The sequence below is a fragment of the Labrus bergylta genome, chromosome 3 (genome assembly GCF_963930695.1).
Source record: "Labrus bergylta chromosome 3, fLabBer1.1, whole genome shotgun sequence".
Classification (NCBI taxonomy): Eukaryota; Metazoa; Chordata; class Actinopteri; order Labriformes; family Labridae; genus Labrus; species Labrus bergylta.
In genome coordinates this window covers 22,403,767-22,424,679 of record NC_089197.1, presented here as the reverse complement: position 1 = coordinate 22,424,679, position 20,913 = coordinate 22,403,767, and the positions used below count along the sequence as shown (strand labels likewise).

The 20,913-nt window shown below is 40.1% G+C and overlaps 1 protein-coding gene across 5 annotated transcripts; it reads left to right on the top strand.

Annotated features, from left to right (window-relative positions):
• Positions 1-1,958: 1,958 nt before the first annotated feature.
• On the top strand, positions 1,959-20,450 carry mindy2 (MINDY lysine 48 deubiquitinase 2). Of its 5 annotated transcripts, none has more exons than XR_010665971.1 (10): positions 1,959-2,981; positions 3,438-3,495; positions 5,073-5,137; positions 10,417-10,575; positions 11,376-11,478; positions 12,650-12,792; positions 14,522-14,695; positions 15,688-15,846; positions 16,435-17,901; positions 17,959-20,450. XR_010665971.1 is itself a non-coding variant. In XM_020625737.3 (9 exons), exons 1-9 carry the CDS (start codon positions 2,061-2,063, stop codon positions 16,618-16,620), a joined length of 1,998 nt encoding a protein of 665 aa, XP_020481393.1. In that variant the 5' UTR covers positions 1,960-2,060; the 3' UTR covers positions 16,621-20,450. The 5 variants fall into 5 exon arrangements, 2 of the variants coding, with proteins under 2 accessions (XP_065809047.1, XP_020481393.1); XR_010665970.1 differs by having other exon boundaries at positions 15,658-15,846; positions 16,438-17,901; XR_010665969.1 differs by having other exon boundaries at positions 1,960-2,981; positions 15,658-15,846.
• The last annotated feature ends 463 nt before the right edge of the window (positions 20,451-20,913 follow it).

The window sequence follows — 20,913 nt, the reverse complement described above, 5'->3', positions numbered from 1 at the left end:
GACCATACAAAATGAATTATATTCAAGAAATTACTACTTTATGTAGAAGTATTTTTAAAAAACGGTTGTACAAATTAAATTAAAACATTTTCGTCACTATTACTTTGATTTGTTTGTTTTGTGTGCAGAAGGGTATAGTCTACAGCTTAGCCTTTTATATATTAGTCTTTGATTATTTTATGTTTATATTTAATTTTATACTTTTTGTACATTTAGAGCTCAGTTCACCGAAGACAAATTTCTTGTGTGTAAGGACACATGGTCAATAAAGCTGATTCTGGTTCGACATCAATTTGGACAGTTAATTGATTTTATCCCTGATGTATTTTCCCTCTGATTTAACTTTAATATTTATCTTTAAAAAAAGCCAAGCAGACTATCTATAGTCTTTCACTATGAATGAAAGTTGTGTGGAAGAATGTTCTCCCTGAGCATTGTTAAGCATGTAGAATTCAAATGTATATTTAGAAATAAAAAATGTTGTCTGTCTGTCTACACACACACATACACACACACACACACACACACACACACACACACACACACACACACACACACACACACACACACACACACACACGCATACAGATGGTGCCTTTTCCCCGTCCCTGCCCTTCAAACAGCCTGAGTAAGCCAATGACCTGAGCATTGATTTACTGGTTTTGTTTCCTGTGTTAGTCACAATATTGTCAGAGGTCTCCACTTCATCAAATAGCCTTTGAACAAATATATTGAAGAATGTGGTTATGATCCTCTCAGCGACTTACTGTTCCCTCTGTGTTTCTGCACTCACAGCAGCTCAAGTGCTTCATTTGTCAAAGGCAGGCTTTCTACTAGTACTGACTGGCTTTCTTGGATGCAAACTCTGTATTTTCAAAGTGTTAAAATATTTTGCACTAATAGATATGCCATATTGATGACTAAAACATTAAGCCAAAGTCAATTCAACCCTTTATGTATGAAGGTAAAATTAAACTCCAACATCCTTCTCCTTGGGAGCACTATCAGCGTACTGTAACCTGTCCAAAACTACCTAGGTATACGATAAGGGATTTGCGTTCTGATGGATGGAGAATTTTATAGTTTGATAAACAGATCTGCCTATGAAACTCTATGAAGAGAGATTCATAAATCGCCTACTCATCTCAGTCAATGTTTTATAGTCTATTCAGTCAAGTAATTGCTGCCACCTAGCGGCTGCAAACACATATTGCACGTGGATTGACTCGATTTGTAAAATGAATTTATTCTAGGGCGGTCATTTCTTACAATTAATTAATTATTAGACACTATTCCGCATCTGTTTAGAAAAATAAAACATTTCTTTTTTCAAATGCTCAACCTTTACATGTGGTTCAAACAAGTCGCCTGTCTCTGGAGTAGTGAAGAAGTCTATCAACGCGAGACACAAGTCCGCGGGCACTCGCACGCAAAACTGTCACGGGCACGGTAGGGTTCTGTTCATGCGCCTTACATTTCCTCGTACAAGAGCCTTCTTCATTCGTCGATTTCAAATGTGTGTAAAAAGCTACAAATTGTATTCCTCCTCCCGCTAAGAACATGTTTCAAATCCTGAACTCTTCTACGTTTTCTGGACATAAACGGTGGTCTGGATTAAGACCGAAAGAATAGCCTGTGGAAGGTTCTCAGAGATAGATATTGATTAAACATGCATTTGGGGAAAATCAAATGGCTAAACTTTTGTTTGAACGGTGGACGAGAATTAAATTTGTTTCTTTTTAATGACGGTAATATACCCGTTGACATTTTAATCTAGTAATTACAGTCTTAATATAGCATAGCATAACTTAGTTAAGTGAATTCTTCGAATTGTTCAGCCTATAATTTCTTTATTAGAGTGAGAAACTTAGGAAAGTTAAGAATACGAGCGTCACCAAACGCACCACCGCCTCGCCGATAGTTGTCTACCGCCCCCTGCTCCTGCTCGGCCTGAAAGCAATTCACTCGGATGACGTCACTCGCAGAGTTGTCATGGCGTCTTTGGGACCGAAGCTGCTGCTGAAATTTAGCTAAAATCTGTCGACAGCCTGCAAATCAAAATGGAGAAAAATGCAAACCTGCATCGAGACACTGATGGGAGCTCGTTGTGTGCCACGATTGCGGGCAAGATGGGCGATGTTTCGGCTGTTGGAGGAGTGAAAGGAGCAGCCGAGAAATGCAAGAATAGTGAGGCTGCTCTCAGTACTTTGGTTAACGTTAGTTGCAATAACAGCACCACAAATGTTGGTACTCCTAGCGCTGTTAATGTCACATCCAGTGCTGGTAAGTCTAACTTGACAGAGGTGATCGAAGTCCTTTCAGTGCAGGAGGAGGAGGACAAGAAGAAGAAGGACACTGAGGCTAGCGGATCGTTGTCGGGGTCCGGGGATCGGATCAGTAACGGGATGGGGCATAACTCGTTGCTGGGTGTAGGAGATAGCGAGGGTGGTGCCTCAAAGTTAGTAAACAACAAACCCGACGGCCCGTCCTCACCTCCCTCTAAGGAGATTACAGATGTGCAGGCTGAGGTTTTGGTTTGTGGAGAAAGTGAATCGACAAAACTTGTCAAACCGACTCATCTTTGTCCGGACAATGTAACCACAGCGCACGGCAAGTCTGGACTGTCCGGGGAGCACACCTTATCGGAGGGATTGCCGAGTGGGAGTGACCCCGATCCCAGCCTCGGAGGAGAGTCCAGAAGCATAGATTCACTCGAGTCTTTCTCCAACCTGAACTCCTGCCCCAGCTCCGACCTGAACAGTGAGGGGCTGGAGGACGGAGGACTGGCCCTGGCCCTGAAGAACGAATACGGGGCCGATGGAACAAAGACTGCGTGCGCTAAGGACCGGGCCGCCGGCCAGTCCATATACCACATTAAGTGGATCAAGTGGAGGGAGGAGAACACGCCGATCATCACCCAGAACGAGAATGGTCCCTGTCCATTACTGGCAATTATGAACGTCCTGTTGCTTGCATGGAAGGTAAAAGCATGGATCAATGGCTCTCTGGGCTATATCAGCACAATTGAAATTTGAAAGGCTTATTTTTACAATTATCATTAATACTTGTTATCACAAACAACCTAGAAAGATAACTTTTACTAAAACCCTTTGCCCCTTCATGTCAGCATTATATATATATATATATATATATATCTGTCAGAGTTATGAGATATTGTCAAACCTTAGCACATCGATTGACTTGTGTTAAGTTATCTACTTACATAGGATATCCTTCGGGTTTTCCGCAATAGCAATTGCTCTTCCTTGGATCCACATAAAACAAGACAAGATGTTTAAGCATCACACAATGGGCAATCTTAACTATCAACAAGATAAAAGCGTGAAAGCCCCCACCACAACAGTACATTTTGCAGTTCTCGGTCGTGTATGTGGGAACAAATTAATGGACAGCCGGTGTCAATATGTCTCTTGCAGGTTAAGATGCCTCCCATGATGGAAATTATCACTGCTGAGCAACTGATGGAGTATCTTGGTGAGAGTTTAAACAGATTACATAAGAGCACGTTGATGTCACATTATTGATCAAAGGGGAACAATGAAATTATTATTATTATTATGCCACCTCATGGAATCAGGCACACTTCTGCTTGGCTTGTTTCATATGGCTCCACATTAACAATACAACACTGAATGCTTATATGCAGAATATTACACATTTATAATGTAACTTACCAAAATTATAGCATGCTGGCTTGCATTTACAATTGGCCGGAGTAATAGCCTGATAAACATTCTTGTGTTTCACATCCTCTCAGATGATTGTTAACGTACTTAAAGGTCAGATATATATACCAGAGTGAACAGAGGAAGAGAGCAGAACTTGAGAATCCCCTGTGATCCAATCTGCTGCTGGATAGGAAACCAGTGCGATCTTTTCTCTCTGGATGTATCCTGCCCTTCATATTTCAAATTACTCTACAATATCAAAATAGAGAGCTCTCAAGTCAGTTCATGCTTACATAATTAAGACACTTTAGACAAGTATTTTCTCACTGTTTGCATCCCCCCCCCCCAAAAGTGCTCGTTTATGTTTTGTCACATGTGAATCTTGTAAAATGTTCTGTGGATGCTGGACACACTCTTAACTTAGCAATGTTGTTTATAGCACCTAGACACAAACACCAAGAGTGACGAAGTTTAGCTGTTGTGTTAAAAGTGGGTGGTGCTGATCACTCAGTAGTAGAGCATGCCAGTGATGTGGGCCCATAGAGGCAGATGGAAACAAATATTGAAGGAGTGAACAGTTCAGTACTGCAGTCCATAGCAGTGAGAGGTTTCCCCTTCCTTCTTTTTAAAACGCTGCTCATACAAACACAGCTACAAAGACACTATGAGCCAGATTGCTACATAAATAAGAGTTCAGTTAATTATCATCATTAAGCGTGCTAACGTGTACCATTCATAGAAAATGAAATACGTTTTTTCTTCACACTGTAATAAATTACTATACTCCTAGTAGGGGTTTAAGGATTTGACACTAGTACAGCTCAAGTAAACATCTTAAAACGATTTTTCTTTGCTTCATGCAAGCTGTTTTAAGTTAATGTAGCTATAGATGACAGGACGTTGATGGCAGATCTCCGAGTTATTCACTGGAAAAGTGTGTGTTGACAGTCCAGCGTGATGCGCTCGCCAGTTCCTTATACATTAAAGAGTCTCTGTGAAGCATCTCTGAAAAATACTTGCACAAGAGTTTTGCGAGTAAGAAGTAGACTGCAATCACGCTTTTGACAGCGATAACAAGAATTCATTTTCATTGATTTGTTATTCAGTCTATGCCAAATGTTGAATGTTTCTGAAAATAGAGAAGAATGAAGGATTGTATTAGCATGGTACCATGCCAGACTGTGCTGCTTGCTTCAGGTCATGCTGCTACAGAACTGTGGCCATGAAGCCTTCAGGTGATTCCACAGTGGACAGGGACTCAGCTGGTTCTACATATTTGGCACAGCGTATTCAGAGGAAACAGCTGGCCAGTTCTACCCCTCTTGTTTTTCTGTCACAACAATATAAGTCTGGCAACGTCTCTCTCCTTCTGTTCCTCTGCAGGGGACTACATTCTGGAAACCAAGCCTAAAGAGATATCGGAAGCCCAGCGGCTAAACTATGAGCAGGTGAGGCTTGCTCAATCAGCTTTGAATAATATTATTTAGCGTTTAGCGAGCATGTGTTCTCGCTTGTTTGTGTGTGTATTAATAAGCTGCTGCAGGGATGCAAGGCTTTTGGGATGATCTCTCTGTCTGCCTCTCCCTCTCTGTGTATACCCCGTAATTGACTATGTTTAACTTGAGCTCTCACTTTGTCTCTTTGCAAACTCAAAATATTGCCGCCATTTTTACTGTCATTAATGAATATTCACTACAGTGTATAAAGTGACGCACACACTGCTCTGATGTACTGCACACTGGAGCATGCTCACAGCGAAGCGAGTGTGCATGTGTATGCGTTGAGATTGACCAGAGAAGGTCAGCTGATTGTGCTATAAAATGGAAATACGCATCCAGTTGATTACAAACCCCATAAACTACAGCTTATCTTTTTTCCCCCCCCAACTGCTCTATAGGTTACATAAGATGTGTCTTGCAAGGCCTAGGAAATACAAACAGGGGTCAGGAGTGTCAGATTATGTTGTTTCACATGGCTGTGAATGCTTTGAGACGCATGGCTGGGTTCAGCTCCTGGCTATTACTGAGGCTGTTGGTGTGTTCATGCACGGGTTTCTATGTTTGGATGTGTGTGTGGCTCACCGTAAGAGGCACTTGGAGATGGAGATGGAGCTGCAGCTCGCCTGCTTCCTCCCATCTCCACTGCCTGCCTGTGGAGCGAGAGAGAGGCTGTACCTCCTTTCCCCTTGCGTGGCAGAGCACCAGCACATCTGTGAATGATTTGACGCTACACTTGTCCCGCCTTTTAGAGAGCAGGTAAAATAATTTGCAGTATTCTTATATACGGTCATGGCTGAGTTTGTTCTAAATTTAAGTTGCGCTGAAATACAAGCTCTTAAATATATCAGTGGTGTCTTCGGCATGCACAGTTAAAGTAAGGGAGTGGTTGGAAGTTTGTGTTGCATAGTTATTATGGCAGTCTAATCCTGGACACTGGCCTGGGAGCTCTTTAACATGTGTGTGTCCTCATGTCCGTGTTCTGCGGGTGACACAGGATGTGGAGACTACAGCGGGAGCTGGATATCTAAGATATGCAATGTGTTTGTGTCCTATAAAACTAAAGGTGTCCTCTTATATATATATACCCAGCAGAAATGTTCCTTTGCTGCCTTTTGGATCTATGTAAGACACAACTGAAGTCAGACTGACTTAGAAAAGAGCTGTTGGAGATCACAACCGAGGAAGTTCTATTTTTAAACTCAGCCAAAAAAACATCATCTGTCGCAGGAGTGTGTGAGGATTAAAATAGCAGCTGCATTGCTGTTCTTTAGCTATTGTTAAATATTTACTTGGCGGAGCGGTGGAAGTGAGAGTGTAGTTTTGCTCGGCTTTTATCTCAGTGGACCCAGCACTCTCACAAAGCATCTCCTCCATACCCACTGTTCAACTACTGGAGGAGAGGCGTTATCATGTGTAAGAAAACCTGTTTTCAGTACAGGTGTCACAATGATTGGGCTTGTTCACAAATGTTTCTTGAATCCATCTTTTTGCTGGATGTAAATCATTAGATTATTGCATTATATTCCGAGCTGGTCCGTCCTCCTAATGTATTGGAATAGGGGCTGACAAACATTCAAAACATTAGATTAGCTTGATGATTAATCCAACCAAAATGTAGAGCAGCTGCTGATGAGTGTGGCAGGATTCATGAAAGTATGACCCACATTGTGGAAAGGTCCAGTCACATAAAACGTTCATTATTTGCAGCTCTCACTAATGTGTGATTACATTATGTGTGTGTATACCGTAGTTTTACAGGCATGTGAATCACAATTACCAGTCACATGACAAAATGAAACAGTTCTGCCTCTAGTACACATTTCTTAGCAAAAATGTGTTGCATAGGAGAAAAGTTTTAGTTTTTATCTCAGAATGCCAAAAACTGAGAGAATAATCAGACTCTTTTCGTTAACGCAGCTGTAGGGTGAGGCTTCATTATAGTTTTATATCTGGCTGAATGTGTCAACATTTACTCAGGAATTTGACGAGGTGAACTTTTCATGAACATAAACAAAAAATATTGCAGCAGAGGGGTTCTCCCTTCAGGCACTTACTCTGAAGAGTGAAAAAAAAGAACACAGAAAAAGCCTCAGCAGTGTTCTGTGCTTATGTTGTACTACGGAGATGTATCCAACATAAGCACAGATGAATGTGAGTGATTCAGTGCTAATCAGCTGATCTCAAAGCGCTCATCTGCTGTCGGAGCCCTCTGCCCCTAAAGTGAAGAGAAGTGGTCCATTACACAAGCCTGCTAATCCTGCCATCACTGCCGCTCCTAAGCGTCCTAATCCACACACTCAGAGGGGCCAGCTGCGGGCTTTTCACTTCGGATGTACACACCAAAACAGCAAAGCTGGAGTAGCTTGCTGCTAATGGGACGTACAGTATCTGCTGCTGTAATCAATCCAGTGCTGTGTTCGAAAATGTCTGATATTGTAACATGTCATTGTTGTTGTTTTTTCAGCTGAATAAACCTTTAAGGCTTTTTTTATGCCTTTTATTCAGATAGGACAGTGGATAAAGTCGGTAACCATGGAGAGAGAGAAAGTAGGGAATGACATGTGGGAAAGGAGTCTGGTGTAGTGACTACCTAATGTCCAAATTTCTAATCGAGCTTTTAGTCACTTGCAGAGGTGTATGAAAAGGTCTTGACGCGTAAAAATAAACAAATGTCCAAAATGAAATGACTTAGTGAAGTTCCCGTTCATTGTAACGTATCAAGCAAAGACAAACCGTGATTATGATATGATGAGTTCTTAATGCCGAGATTTATAGATGTTTGTTGTCGTTCGTTTGTTATGTTAAGTAGGAACCGTATGTTCCCACCACCTATGCCCAGATTTCCTGCTCACCATGACCTATAGACACTCAACCATACCACCTGACCAATTAACCCAAATCATCAACCATCACCACCTAGTGTCCAAACCAAGTAAACAAATCAACATATAAACCAAACCCATTGAAATACAACACATGAATACACACACACTAAAATCGCTGCCTGCTTTGAGGAGAACAGCCTTTGTTTATGGGGCAAAACAAACTACCTGCTAGGCCAGCTGGTGCCCATTTTATTGTTGTTTTCCTCTCTAGGCATAAAAAATATTAAGTTCATATCACTAATTGTCATTCAGTCCTGTTTACATTTAGTGAAACTGCAAACAAACCTGCAGTTTAAGAGTCGGGGTAATTTGGTGTGAGTAGTGATTTTCTGCTTTTGGATATTTTTCTTGTGTCTCCACTCTCTCTCTCTCTCTCTCTCTCTCTCTCTCTCTCTCTCTCTCTCTCTCTCTCTCTCTCTCTCTCTCTCTCTCTCTCTCTCTCTCTCCCCGCTTGAGTTGAAATCTAATAGTTATACGTTACAACTACACACTTGCAACAGAGTAGTGGGGCTCAGCTGCAAGGTTGATCTTGCTCTCAGAGTTAAATGGCAGCAGAGTGCAGAGGCAGCTGGGAAACAGTGCTCAGAGGCTGAATGCAAGAATGAGTCTGTTTGTTTCTCAGGTGTGTGAGTGCATGACATGAAGTGAGTAGAGTACATTCTCTAACACAGTGCAGTAAAAGGTCGTTCTGCAGATAGAATGAAAGGACGATTGGTAGTGGTACGCGAGCCTGTTCAACGGAAATTAATAACTTTATCCTAATAAAACCTTTACCTCTTTAGCCATAGATATAAGCAGGACGAATCATCAGTTCCACTACAGCAATGTCTCTAAAGAAAAAAAAAACTTAGGCAAAGCAATGTGTGCTGTTATTTCTTACCTAGAAATAATCCTAAAATCTGTTTTTTTTTGTATAATTTTGTATATGACCACTGAACTCAGTCTCTCACACTAAGAGAGAGGAGAACAACATCTTACAGGTGAATATTTCTGTGTTCAGATTTGCCTATTTCACACGACACAGCGACACAGTCTGAATGATTTTTCATTGTTATAAAAAGAAAAAAAATCTGCATGACAGTGTCTTCATTCTCCCATGATTATTTGAGAACACAAACAAAATAAAACGTATTATATCCCACAGAGCCTAATGAAGATCATCATTGAAGATTATTTTAATGCAACTTGTTACTGACACCATTGTTCCTTTTCAAGAGCATAAAAGCTGATATAAAAGGAAAGCAGAAGTTGCAGTAAAGTTCGTTATATTTTGGAGAAAACACAATGTCACTTAACATACTCAACAACTGTTTAATCATGCAGAATTGGCAGCAGAGATTTAGAAAGACTGCTGAAGGCCAAAGACATACCATGCAAAGTAAAGCAATATGTTCCCAGTGTCTTTGTTAAACTAAAATAAAAAAAGACAGCAATTTTTGTAGGATGAAACGTATAATAGCATTACATACTCATACCAAGCACAAGCAGCAATCATTTGAAACTGGCAGAAATGTTGAACAGGCTGCTGCTGCAAAACAGGTCTGGAGGTCTGAGTCTGGGGTTCCCTGGATGATTCTGCTGAATATAACCCAGAGCAGTTCTTTTTGTGTTCTGGCTCTGAGGTTGGTTCTCAGTTGGTGTATCAAGATAAAACATTAAACCTACTGTAGGCCTCTTCATGCCTCAAGGCTTTGTTTCGGGGCAAACAATACCTGCCATGTGTACAGCTACATACACTACACATCTATATCACAAACCACTGACTGTCCAGAATGTAATGGCTAATACTGTCTTGTTTTAATGTGTGTATTGGTGTATTGGTGCTAAACAATTAACAAGGAAATAAAGCAGAGCTATTATGTCATATTATATCTTGACTCCCAATGATACGCCTGAGAGCTTACACAGAAATGTAATATCAAATGCTTTCCTGGCAGAGACGTGTATTTCTCCCTGTGGTTGAAGGCTGATTGACAGTAAGCAGAGCGTAACATAATAAGTGCAGTAAATATGAAAACAAGAAAACTAAAAGTCAGTGGAGTTACTATACAGTAAGGCAGGAGAATGGACAAGTTATGAGTAAATGCGAGCACTTTTTGTGTGTTGTATAAACAGCAGCTAATGGCTACTAATAAAGACTGAAAAGTCTATCTCTGTAGCTTTGATGACTGTGTGCAGACAAGCGGGAACAACTTCAACCTCAAATGAGACAGCTCACAGTAAATGCAAACAGCTGGATTGGATTCAGTGTGTGGTTCTGTATAATGGTCCCATCGTTCTGTAGCACTAGTCGTCATGCAGTTTTTAACCAAGATCTGACCCTCTGTTCTCTGTGCTTCCCAGAACATGAGCGATGCCATGGCAGTGTTGCACAAGCTGCAGACAGGTCTGGATGTGAATGTCAAGTTCACAGGGGTGCGAGTCTTCGAGTACACCCCAGAATGCATCGTATTTGATCTGCTGGACATCCCTCTCTACCACGGCTGGCTGGTTGACCCCCAGGTGAGCTGGACCTGACTGATTGCTGCTGCTGTTTCTCTCCACATGCCTGAAATAAACTTGTTTTTTTACTTTCCTTCAATTTATCCTTGTAACTCTTTATATTCATTTTTGTTCTGAGAGCAGCTGTCTGTTTTTTTTAAATGCTGTAATGGTGAAGCCATGAGTTTTACTGAACTTTATTTCTTCTTATGGGTTTATTAATCTACCTGAGTGACATAAATAGCTAAGAAAGAATAAGGTTTTAATAGTGTGGAAACTAGAAGTCATGAACCATGTAGGGTGGACAGTTGTTGCTGTTCAATAGTTTGAAAAATAAATTGTTTATTTAATGAATTTCATTATAAAATGCAGTAGTCTAAAATTGTCAAGTATGCTTAGTCTGCCAAATAAACATGGTTACAAAATGATTTTGGATGTTTACACAGGAGAGCCTTTCCTTGACACTTTCTACTTTGTAATTTTAATGAAGAAAGATGAATAGTACTTTGTTTTTTGAATTCATTCTAATCTCATCTCTACTGATACACTGTCCTGTGGATGTGGTCTGTGTGCTCTTGTTTTTTGTCAAGTCAAAATGATAGTTCAGTCAACCCTAAATAAAGAGAATGAATGCTTAAATGCGGTCCAGTGTAGTTGTGTGAACTCAAAAGAAATCAAGTCTACGCAGTGATAGTAGTTTCAGAATGAAGCTCTCTTCTTTTACTTTTGGACTTTTACTCTGTTATACATTTTGCACTCTGACTTTCAGGAATACAGCTCGGTGAATGTTCTTTCCCAACGTTTTTATCTTTTGTTTGCAGATGCATGACATTGTCAAGGCAGTGGGCAATTGCAGTTACAACCAGCTGGTGGAGAAGATAATATCCTGCAAACAGTCTGAGAACAGTGAGCTGGCAGGGGAAGGTGGGTGTTCTCCCTTCACTTCTCTTTAATCCCACTGCAGAGGGAAATAGAAACAACATCCTGTATTCCCTTTCACTTAGTGGCACAGGTATAATATTAACTCTGTCACACATTCACTACTTGAGAAATGTTAACTGGACTGTCTAGGACGAATGCATTCTGCAGAAAACCAAAGGACAGACTGAAATAAAACCAGGACATACATGTGACCACTCATCTAATGACCTACTTCCACAGCTCACGGTTTTCTTGCCAGCTGTCACTAACTTCACTCAAAACATTTGCTCTTTCAACACTGAGCTTCCTGAGTAGTTTTCAGCTGGGCAGATGCCAAGTGAACACGTCAAAGCTTTAGTGGATGGTCATATTGATACTGGCATTCACTCCTTTTTCATTGTGTTTCTGCTTTTGTAGGCTAGAATAATTCCTTTGAGGACCTGATTTAAATAGTTGATGCTGATGCACTTATGTAATGCTGAGAGAAATAAACGTCTCAGTTCTAATGGTTTAATGTCCTAAAATATTCAACTTCAACAATTCAATAGTTACTTTTCAATCTTTCCATAAAAGTTGTGGTTCTTTCTGGGCCAGGCTGCTCCTCTCTCCTCTGTCTGTTTGAGGATCACACAATTATGTGGGCTCCAAACTAAATGCTGTTCTGTCTCACAGATGTCCCTCACCATCTGCCTCTCAGCCTATATTGAGTTCACTATAGTAACCGCTTCCAGCAGCACATTCAGAGTCTGAATGTTCAAACAGCTACTACACACATGACAGTAGGGTTTCCCAAATGCTTTCCAAATAGTGACCCACCTTCATTATGAGTCAGACATTCTTGTTTGTTGATTATGGAGCGATGACTCATCCATTTGTCCAACCATAAAATAATATGTTTACCAAAAAATAGATTGTATCTGAGTAACAAATGAAACTCTGCACCCCCTTAACTAAATTAGTGGTTGTTTTCAAAACAAGTTTAGTTTCTCGCTGATCAACTCTCCTGTCAAAATAAAAGTATCATCACACAATTTCAAATCCATTTTGAATTGCAAAAACAGGGACGTAACGATACAATGAAATATCATCATCAAGTCTATCCTCTATCCATGTTTCTGATTTGCTTTTTTCTAAAACTGAATATCTTTTTTGTTCCCTGCATGTTTCGTCCCAGGCATCGTTGCAGAGCAGTTTCTGAGCAGCACAGCCACACAGCTGACCTATCATGGCTTATGTGAGCTCACATCCACTGTGCAGGAGGGAGAGCTCTGTGTCTTTTTCAGGAATAACCATTTCAGCACCATGATCAAATACAAGGTCAGAATTGAATAGTAATGACAGCATCTTAACAGTTATGGTGGGTATTTGCAAAAGTCAGATTGGGAATCTTAATGGTCAGGATGTGTCCCTGAGTCAAAACTGAAAACTACATGGAAGCCCTTTGCTTCCACAGGATAGTTACTGTGGCTTGTATGTAAAATTGTAAATTAATAAGGATGATACAAGCCCCTACAATGTAATGGTGTATTTCTGTCTGTTGCATTGCTGATGTGTATGCAGATAAAGGCAAAACTATCTTTGCAATCTTGAACAGACTTTTCTATTTTGTGTCTTTGAGATAAAAACCCTGTCAGATCTGTTACAGATGATAAACTTCTCACAGGTGTCTTCCCACAGGCCCTAAATACAGCAGTCATCATCCACTGTTGAAAAAGAACAACCTAGACAAGTCAATAATGAACCATTTTTAGGCCTAAATAAAATCTACCTAATCTAATTTATAAGCAATAATACTTGAATTTCTTTGTTTTTTAACAGTTAAATAACTTATTGACACTTATCAACTGCTTTGATGTTTTCCAGTCAGGATCGCATCACAACTGCTGTTGTTAAGGTGTTTATTGACATCTGCTTAAACAGAGACATTGGCTTAACTTCAGTTTTATTACTGAGTCCCAGATATGACTCATAGATGGCTCTATTTTAATCCAAAATGTTGTGCTTTGTAAATTGTACTTTGGCTCTCTTTTTATTTCCGTCTGTAACTTTGTGTTTTTTCTGCTGCCTGTCTTGGCCAGGTCTCCCTTGAAAAGGAGTTTTTTAATCTCAATGGGACCAACCTGGTTAAATAAAGGTTAAATAAATAAAAATAAAAATATTACCACTGGATATGAGTTTGGCATTCACACAATTGACCATAATACAGTACTTGACTGACCGTAGAACTTTCTGAACTTTCTGGTTCAGTACTAAACTGGTTTGAGTATGACTTAAAGGACAGTGGAGTTCCCTAAGGCTCTATCCTGGGGCCTCTTCTGTTTAACATCTACATGCTCAGAATATAGAAAACAACAAAGTAAGTTAACACAACTACGCTGATGACACAATAATCAACATACAAGTGCTAGGTAGATGCAATGAACAAATCAATGAGTGGATGTTCCATAATTTTCTTCAGTCAAACCAAGACAAAACTGAGATGGTTGTTTTTGGGCCCAAAGAGGAGCGAACAAAAGCCAGTATGCAGCTTCAAGTGTTACAATCTGCCTCCAATACTTTTCCTGTTCTCTTCAATATTTTTCCATAGTGCTCTGTAAACAGATATTTAATAGCATGCTCTTAAAACTGGGGAAAAAAGCTACGTGGGAATTTTAACAGATTTAAAATATTTGACCAATCTTGAGAGTCTAATAGTTACCTAATTCAGGGCATGCGTGTATGCCTTCCATCAGCCCTTGCCCACAGCGTTCTAGTCGTATCAGAGCAGACCTATCCTGTTATCTTCAGGGGATATATTGTGGAAAGTGCTGTATAGCTGCCAATGTCAGCAGAGCTTTGTGCATCACCTCTTACCCCCAGATAACTTATCATGACAGCTTAAGTCCTCTTGTATTCACTCATCTGCACTCTTTTGCATGGACTTGTTCATACAGTCACACTTAATAAACCACTATGTATACATGTGTGGGTGTGTACAGTGTCTGCACACTGTGACACTGTCAAGTTGAGTGTGTGTAATGTGTACTGTTTGTGGTTGCTTTACTAGGGCCAGCTGTACCTCCTGGTCACTGATCAAGGTTTCCTGACGGAAGAGAAGGTAGTCTGGGAGAGTCTACACAATGTTGACGGAGACGGCAACTTCTGCGATTCCGAGTTCCGGTTGCGACCTCCTTCTGATCCAGAGACTGTATATCGAGGACAGCAGGATCAGATAGACCAGGTCTGAGCACTGTGGCAGGCAAGACTAGCAGAACCAGCAATTATCCACTCTGAAAACCATGATATGCTTTACCATGACATTGCTCTTCATGCCACAAAGGCAGAGACAGAGTACACGATCAATCATGTCATACTGGCCATCTTGGTCTTATGCAGTTTGCAGTTTACAGACATTCAAAAAGAACCAGTGGACAGGAGAGACACAACAAAACAAAACTAAGTATAACAATAAAAATCCACTGTCCACCCTTCAAGACTAAAAAAATGGAAACATGGTTTCTCAATAATTGATGTGCTATAGCTCCCAATTTCAGCTTTTCACTCACACACATATTACAGCCTGAAAAGTACATAATAGGGCTTTCCCATACACTTTGCAAACTTTCCCTTAATGCATTGTGTCTCTTGGGAATGTTTGTGTTGTTTCACAGCTGTCTGCTCATTTGTCGGCCAGACTGGTCCAGAGACACAGAGCTTGCTGAGCGGCTCCCAAACATGACAGACAGACTAGATTAGAGCATGGGGGCTTTTACTTTTTATACTCAGGCTCAGACCTCTTTATCTACAAGATAGGGTTGGTGAGAAAAATCTATTCAGTTTTATTCAATTTTCTGCACTTATAATCATTTCAGTCAGATTGAAGAAAACTTGTATTGATTCCAGTTGGGAAATTGGGTCTTTGCGGTGACAGTATACAACAAAATAGAGTACACTGCATAAATGGATACCACCATTATAAAGGAGGTTTTGTAAATTACAACACAACTCATACCTATATAGATTATAAAGAAGATAGGACAGCAAATGAAAATGAATGAAAAATACATAAATAGCCTTTATTTTGTATAGCATAGTTTATTGCAGTTTAAAGCGTTGACAGCTTTGCTCGTAGCTCACTAAGTCTCTTTCGCTCTCTCTCTCTCCCTCTCTCTTGCTCGCTTTGTGCCTGCTCATGTGTGTCAGGACTATCTGATGGCCCTGTCGTTGCAACAGGAGCAGCAGAGTCAGGATCTACAGTGGGAGCAACTCCCAGAAGGCATCAGCGACCTGGAACTGGCCAAAAAGCTGCAGGAAGAAGAGGACCGACGAGCATCGCAGTACTACCAGGAGCAAGAGCAGGAGCAGGCGGCTGCAGCAGCAGCACAGGCACAGGTAGGGAGGGGCTGGAGGAGACAGAAGCAGGCGGGAGAGGGAGTGGAAGGTAGACTTACAACAAATCTGGGGTGTTTAATGTAGCACAGAGGGAAGGATGTTGTGTTTCGGAAACAGGTGGATGTCTGCATCAGAAGGTTTGAGCTATAAAGGGGGAACTGAGGATGAAAAGGGATGATTATTTGTATTTTTCTGTTTTAGATGATGTCATCCTTTAGTGTGAGGTCATCCCACAGACATTATCTTTCAAAGGATAGTTATTACACCTTCTTCTTGCATAGGTAATGTTTATGTATAAAAAAATATAAAGATCAGAATAGGGCAAAAGAGGAAAGAAACAAAAGCATATCCCTCCAGTTTTGTTCCTTTTTGTCTCTCTTTAAAAATAATAAAATCATGAATATTAAAAAATATAAATATAAAATATAAAAACAGAGCCTGACCCTTCTGGGGTTATGTTATATCTTATTAGGTATTTTGTTACAATATTATTTCACATTTACTTTTCTTTTTTTTTTGAAGAACAACCATTAGCTTTGCTTTTAAGACGCTTATCTGTAACTGTGTACTCTTGCTGTGTTCTTGCAGCAGGGCCAGCAGGAGCCTGCTGAGGTAGACGAGTTAGACAGAGGAGGTGCAGGAGGAGGAGCAGCAGGCGGCGCGGGGACGGCGGCAGCAGCCGGAACCACGGCCAGCCCGGGAAAACAATCCTCAAGCAGCGAGCGCAAAGCCAAGAAAGAATCGAAGGATAAAGACAAATGTGTTATTTTGTAACATACAGCGTGTCTGTGTGACTGTGCGTGAGTGTTTTGTGCATTTGCTTTTCTGTGAGAAAGGGGACGCAACCCCCCCTACTCGGCAACAAATAAGGGAAGGAGACACTTGAGGAGGGGACGCGACAAGACTAACAGAGGATCTGCTGCTCCCAAACCACTGGTGCCTGCTATCCTCTATCCTCAGTAGAACCTGGACACCAGAGGAAGGGACACTACAACGACAACTACCCCTGTATCTTTCATAGAGTCAGCCAAACTTTGTTACAAGTTGCACAGTGCACTATATTTGTGATGTGGGGTGGTATGTTTTATAGCAAGACACAATCTGAAGAAACAAAACATCACACTCAACATTTTTTAAATGATTAATTTCATTCATTTTCATTTTTTGCAGCTTATAAGCTTTTTGTTGTACTTATCAATATTTACAAAACGTATATATATGGAAAGACACAATCTTTTGGTTTCAGTTGAGTTTTTTTAAGTAAGCTGTTGATGCCAAGATTCACATTTTAAGTTTGTATCCATGTAAGAGGAATATTTTGGGAGAGGTTTATTTCTTCTGTGAGCTGAGAGGGGTTTTCTCTGTTAGAAATCATTGTAACAGTATGTTTTCCCCTGTGAAACACTATGTTCTGAAGGGTGAATTAACACCAGATAGATGCCAGATACTGTGGCTACAGTGACAGTACTCATCACAGTTTGCCCTGTTCAGATTTGCCTTACCAGAGTATGGCGGTGTTGTATTCTGCTCTGTTTGAATGTGTGTGGTATGTACAGTACATGTGTGCTATGTGGTATAACAGCATGTTTAAACATGTCTCATTTACTTAGCATCACTGATGTAACAGATTTCATTTTGGAAATAGCCAATTTTTTGTAGTGCTTAAGCTACAAATTGGAGACATTAAATGTCTTTTTTTGTTTTTCAGAAAAACATTCTTGGGACAGTCAAGCTGAGAATTATGTTGCAGGATTGAACTGAGGAAATGTGTCCGAGTCTGTATATTGGTAGGAGATCAACCCTGAGAGTATAAGGTGGTTCTGGGAGGCCCTTTTTTCCCCCCTTTTCACAGGCACTATCATTAACTCCTTTCTTAGTTTTTATATGTTAGAGTTTCACTGCAGCAAAGTTTTTGAGAGACATGCCACAAAATTCTGTCTTTTGCTTGTAATATTACTCTAAACGTGGAGAAAAAAAAGCTCATGAAATATTTGAGAAACTTTTCCCACAGCCAAACTGCAAATCTGTGACTTCAAGATATACAACAGTGATTAGGTTTTAAGCTGCAGCTCAAGATAAATCTGTGACTTCAAGATATACAACAGTGATTAGGTTTTAAGCTGCAGCCGTGCTAAGTTGATGCTTCACTCCTTGTCCTCAACACTTTTACATAAAACATGTCCGATATATGTTAAGACAGTGAGGCCTAAAGGTTGATATTGACAAACGGATCTGTCCTGGGGTTATGTATCCTGAAACTGATATTGTTTGGTATCACCTTTTGACTTTTGTGCATTTCACTGCAGCTTCTTGAAAGTTCAAACACATGATGTACATATTTCCCTAACGCATTCTTATAATGGCCTGTGCCATTATCGTACCATGGGACTGCCTCCTGAGAAACTTTTCTATCTATACATTCCAATTGGATGCCTTGACTCAAGCCTTCTGTTACAGACTGAGGGACAACATGTGTGAGGAGATTGCTTGTAAAGGGGTATCTGTTACTTTTTGTTCAGCAAGAACAAAAGTCAGGACAGGTCAGTGACATGTAGGCAGCAGGCCTTCATATTGTGTGGGAAGCCTTTGTTACGGGCATCATGTTTGTGTCGCTCTAAGGCTTTGTTTTTGTACATATACTATAAACATGTAAATCGCCTTAATACATTTCAACATACTTTATAGGACAAAAGATAACAGGCGTATTTTCAGACTGAGACAATCCCCGTGTTTCCACATGAACATCAGAAATACTCTCAGGCCTCTTCTGAAGGAACAAAAATCCTCCAGTGTCTTTTATGTACCGGCACAGTTCCTCGGCCTGTCCTCACTTTGTCCGTCACATTTTGAATAATCTATGTATCCATGTAACTTTGTTGATGCTTGGGAGCACAGGAGCAGGCAGCAGCAGCAGCTTGTTGATTTTAACACTAGAACTAAGCTGCTCTTCTCGTGTTAACTTGGACTACTTGATGAAAAATAAAAGCCTCTATAGATAGAGTTAAGGAAGAATTGTTAATTAATTATGGACACTTTTCATTGAATTCTAAGCAGTTTTTTCCCCATGCTGCTGATATAAATAACACATATTTATAAGGTATGAGCGAGAAGGTAGAGGGGAGACTTTCTGGCAACATAATGCTTTTATTTAGTTTTAAGTTTCACGTCATTTATGTTGTGGCTCCTTGAAGTGAAAATGCTGAGAAAGGAAACTTCACATGGGCCAGTTTGAGCTGATCTGGAAATGTATGTGTTTAGGTGTTAATATGAGTGAAAAGAGTGCAGTGTCACATGCCACACAATTTTAATATAATTATTATTTCAGATGTACTACTGTGCATTAGCTTTCTATCCCTAGTCATTACTACCAGATTGAACATTTTTGTTGTAGCGTGTTTGTTTCACCCTAGTTCCTAAGGTGAATTGATCAGAAAGATATCGTGTTTTCAGTGTCTCCAAGTGGTTGCTTGTATGCCTTGTAAAAGTGATGGTGGGGTAAATACTGTAAAAAAAAACAAAAAAAAACTAGTGTTTTGACAAGGTGGTCGTTGGGGGAAAAAAAGTAGTTGTTGTAATTGGTTTTTGCACTGTTACATTGATATGCACTAACAGAAGAGAAACATACCTCATTTTATACAGAACATAAATTGTGCAGGAGTGCTATTGTTCTTCGGGTATCTTTGAAGAACTGAATAATGGCCACAAGAATGATCTGAACTTGGGGGTGGTAGATTTAGCAAGCTGAGTAATATGAACTTGTAAAAGTGTGAAAGGGCTGTTTAATTGTTTTGGTTTAAAATGAAAGAGTACATCTGTTAACAATAGAACCACTTCAATAGAACTTGCTGCAATTTGATATATTCAGGTTAGTGGTACACCTATACCAGGCAAAAAGCCAAAAGTGCAGAGGCCTGAGAACCAGCATGCAGCTCATCAATCAGGAAGAGATGAATTACAATATTAAAACATGCTATTTGAATTGTCCAAACAAGAGCAGTTTTTGTACAAAATAAAATAATGAGACAACACTGGTACACGGCCCGCTCAGCAAAAAAGGTGTAGGTGCACCCCTAATTCAGGTTATTTTTCCAGAGTCCATGTTTTAACTACGCTCAAACTTTTACACCAAAACAGGCAAGAAGGCTCCTCCATAAGGCTCGAGTGTCGTCATCTATGTAGCACAGGAGGGAAATGTTCATTCTTTTTGTAGGAGACACACATCCAGACTGCTGCACAATCTAAAGGGAGACATTTTCTTTCATGCAAAATATCAAGACTCCCAGATTTTACTTTGTGGTGCATGTAGAGTGGACTTACATTTTATTATCGATTCCCGAAAGAATTTTATTTCCTTTGTACGGCCCATTGTGTTTATATTTCACATAAAACATACAAGCAAAACAATGTTTGTGAATATGGGAGGTTACTCATTTGTGTTGTTTCAATGTTCATCTATTTACATAAATGACCAAATAATGTATGTAGCCTTTCACATTACAGTCACATAATGTATGTGGTGATATATATATAACAAAATGCCTTATAGACGAGGGACATTCAACCTGATTAGAAGTACCAGGATAATAAAAGTCTAAGATTAATAAGTGCTTTGTCGTCATTTGTTGTGAGCTTTTTCAGGCGTTATGATATCCATTTAGATTGATTAGGTTCATCTTTGACTTAAGTGTAAACATTTTGCAACTTATGAGGGTTTTGAGAATAGTTTGCTTTAAAAAAAAAAAGAAAAAGGAAGATGCAACTGTACTGAGACACTTAACTTGTAAAGTGCTTTTCTTGAAGTACTTTTCACACCACATGCTGATGGCAGAGGCTGCAATCAGTTTTAACTAATACATTCATGCACATCTGCATGCTGCTGACACAGCAGGAGTAATTTGGGTTTCAGTGGATTGCCCAAGGACACTTCGATATGTGACTGCAGGAGCTGGAGATAGAACCCACAAACTATGTTGCGTGACGACCGACTACCACTGAGTCACAGCCACTGATTAATTGACTTGTATTGAATTAATGCTTATGGGTTGTCACAATTGGAACTAAATGATG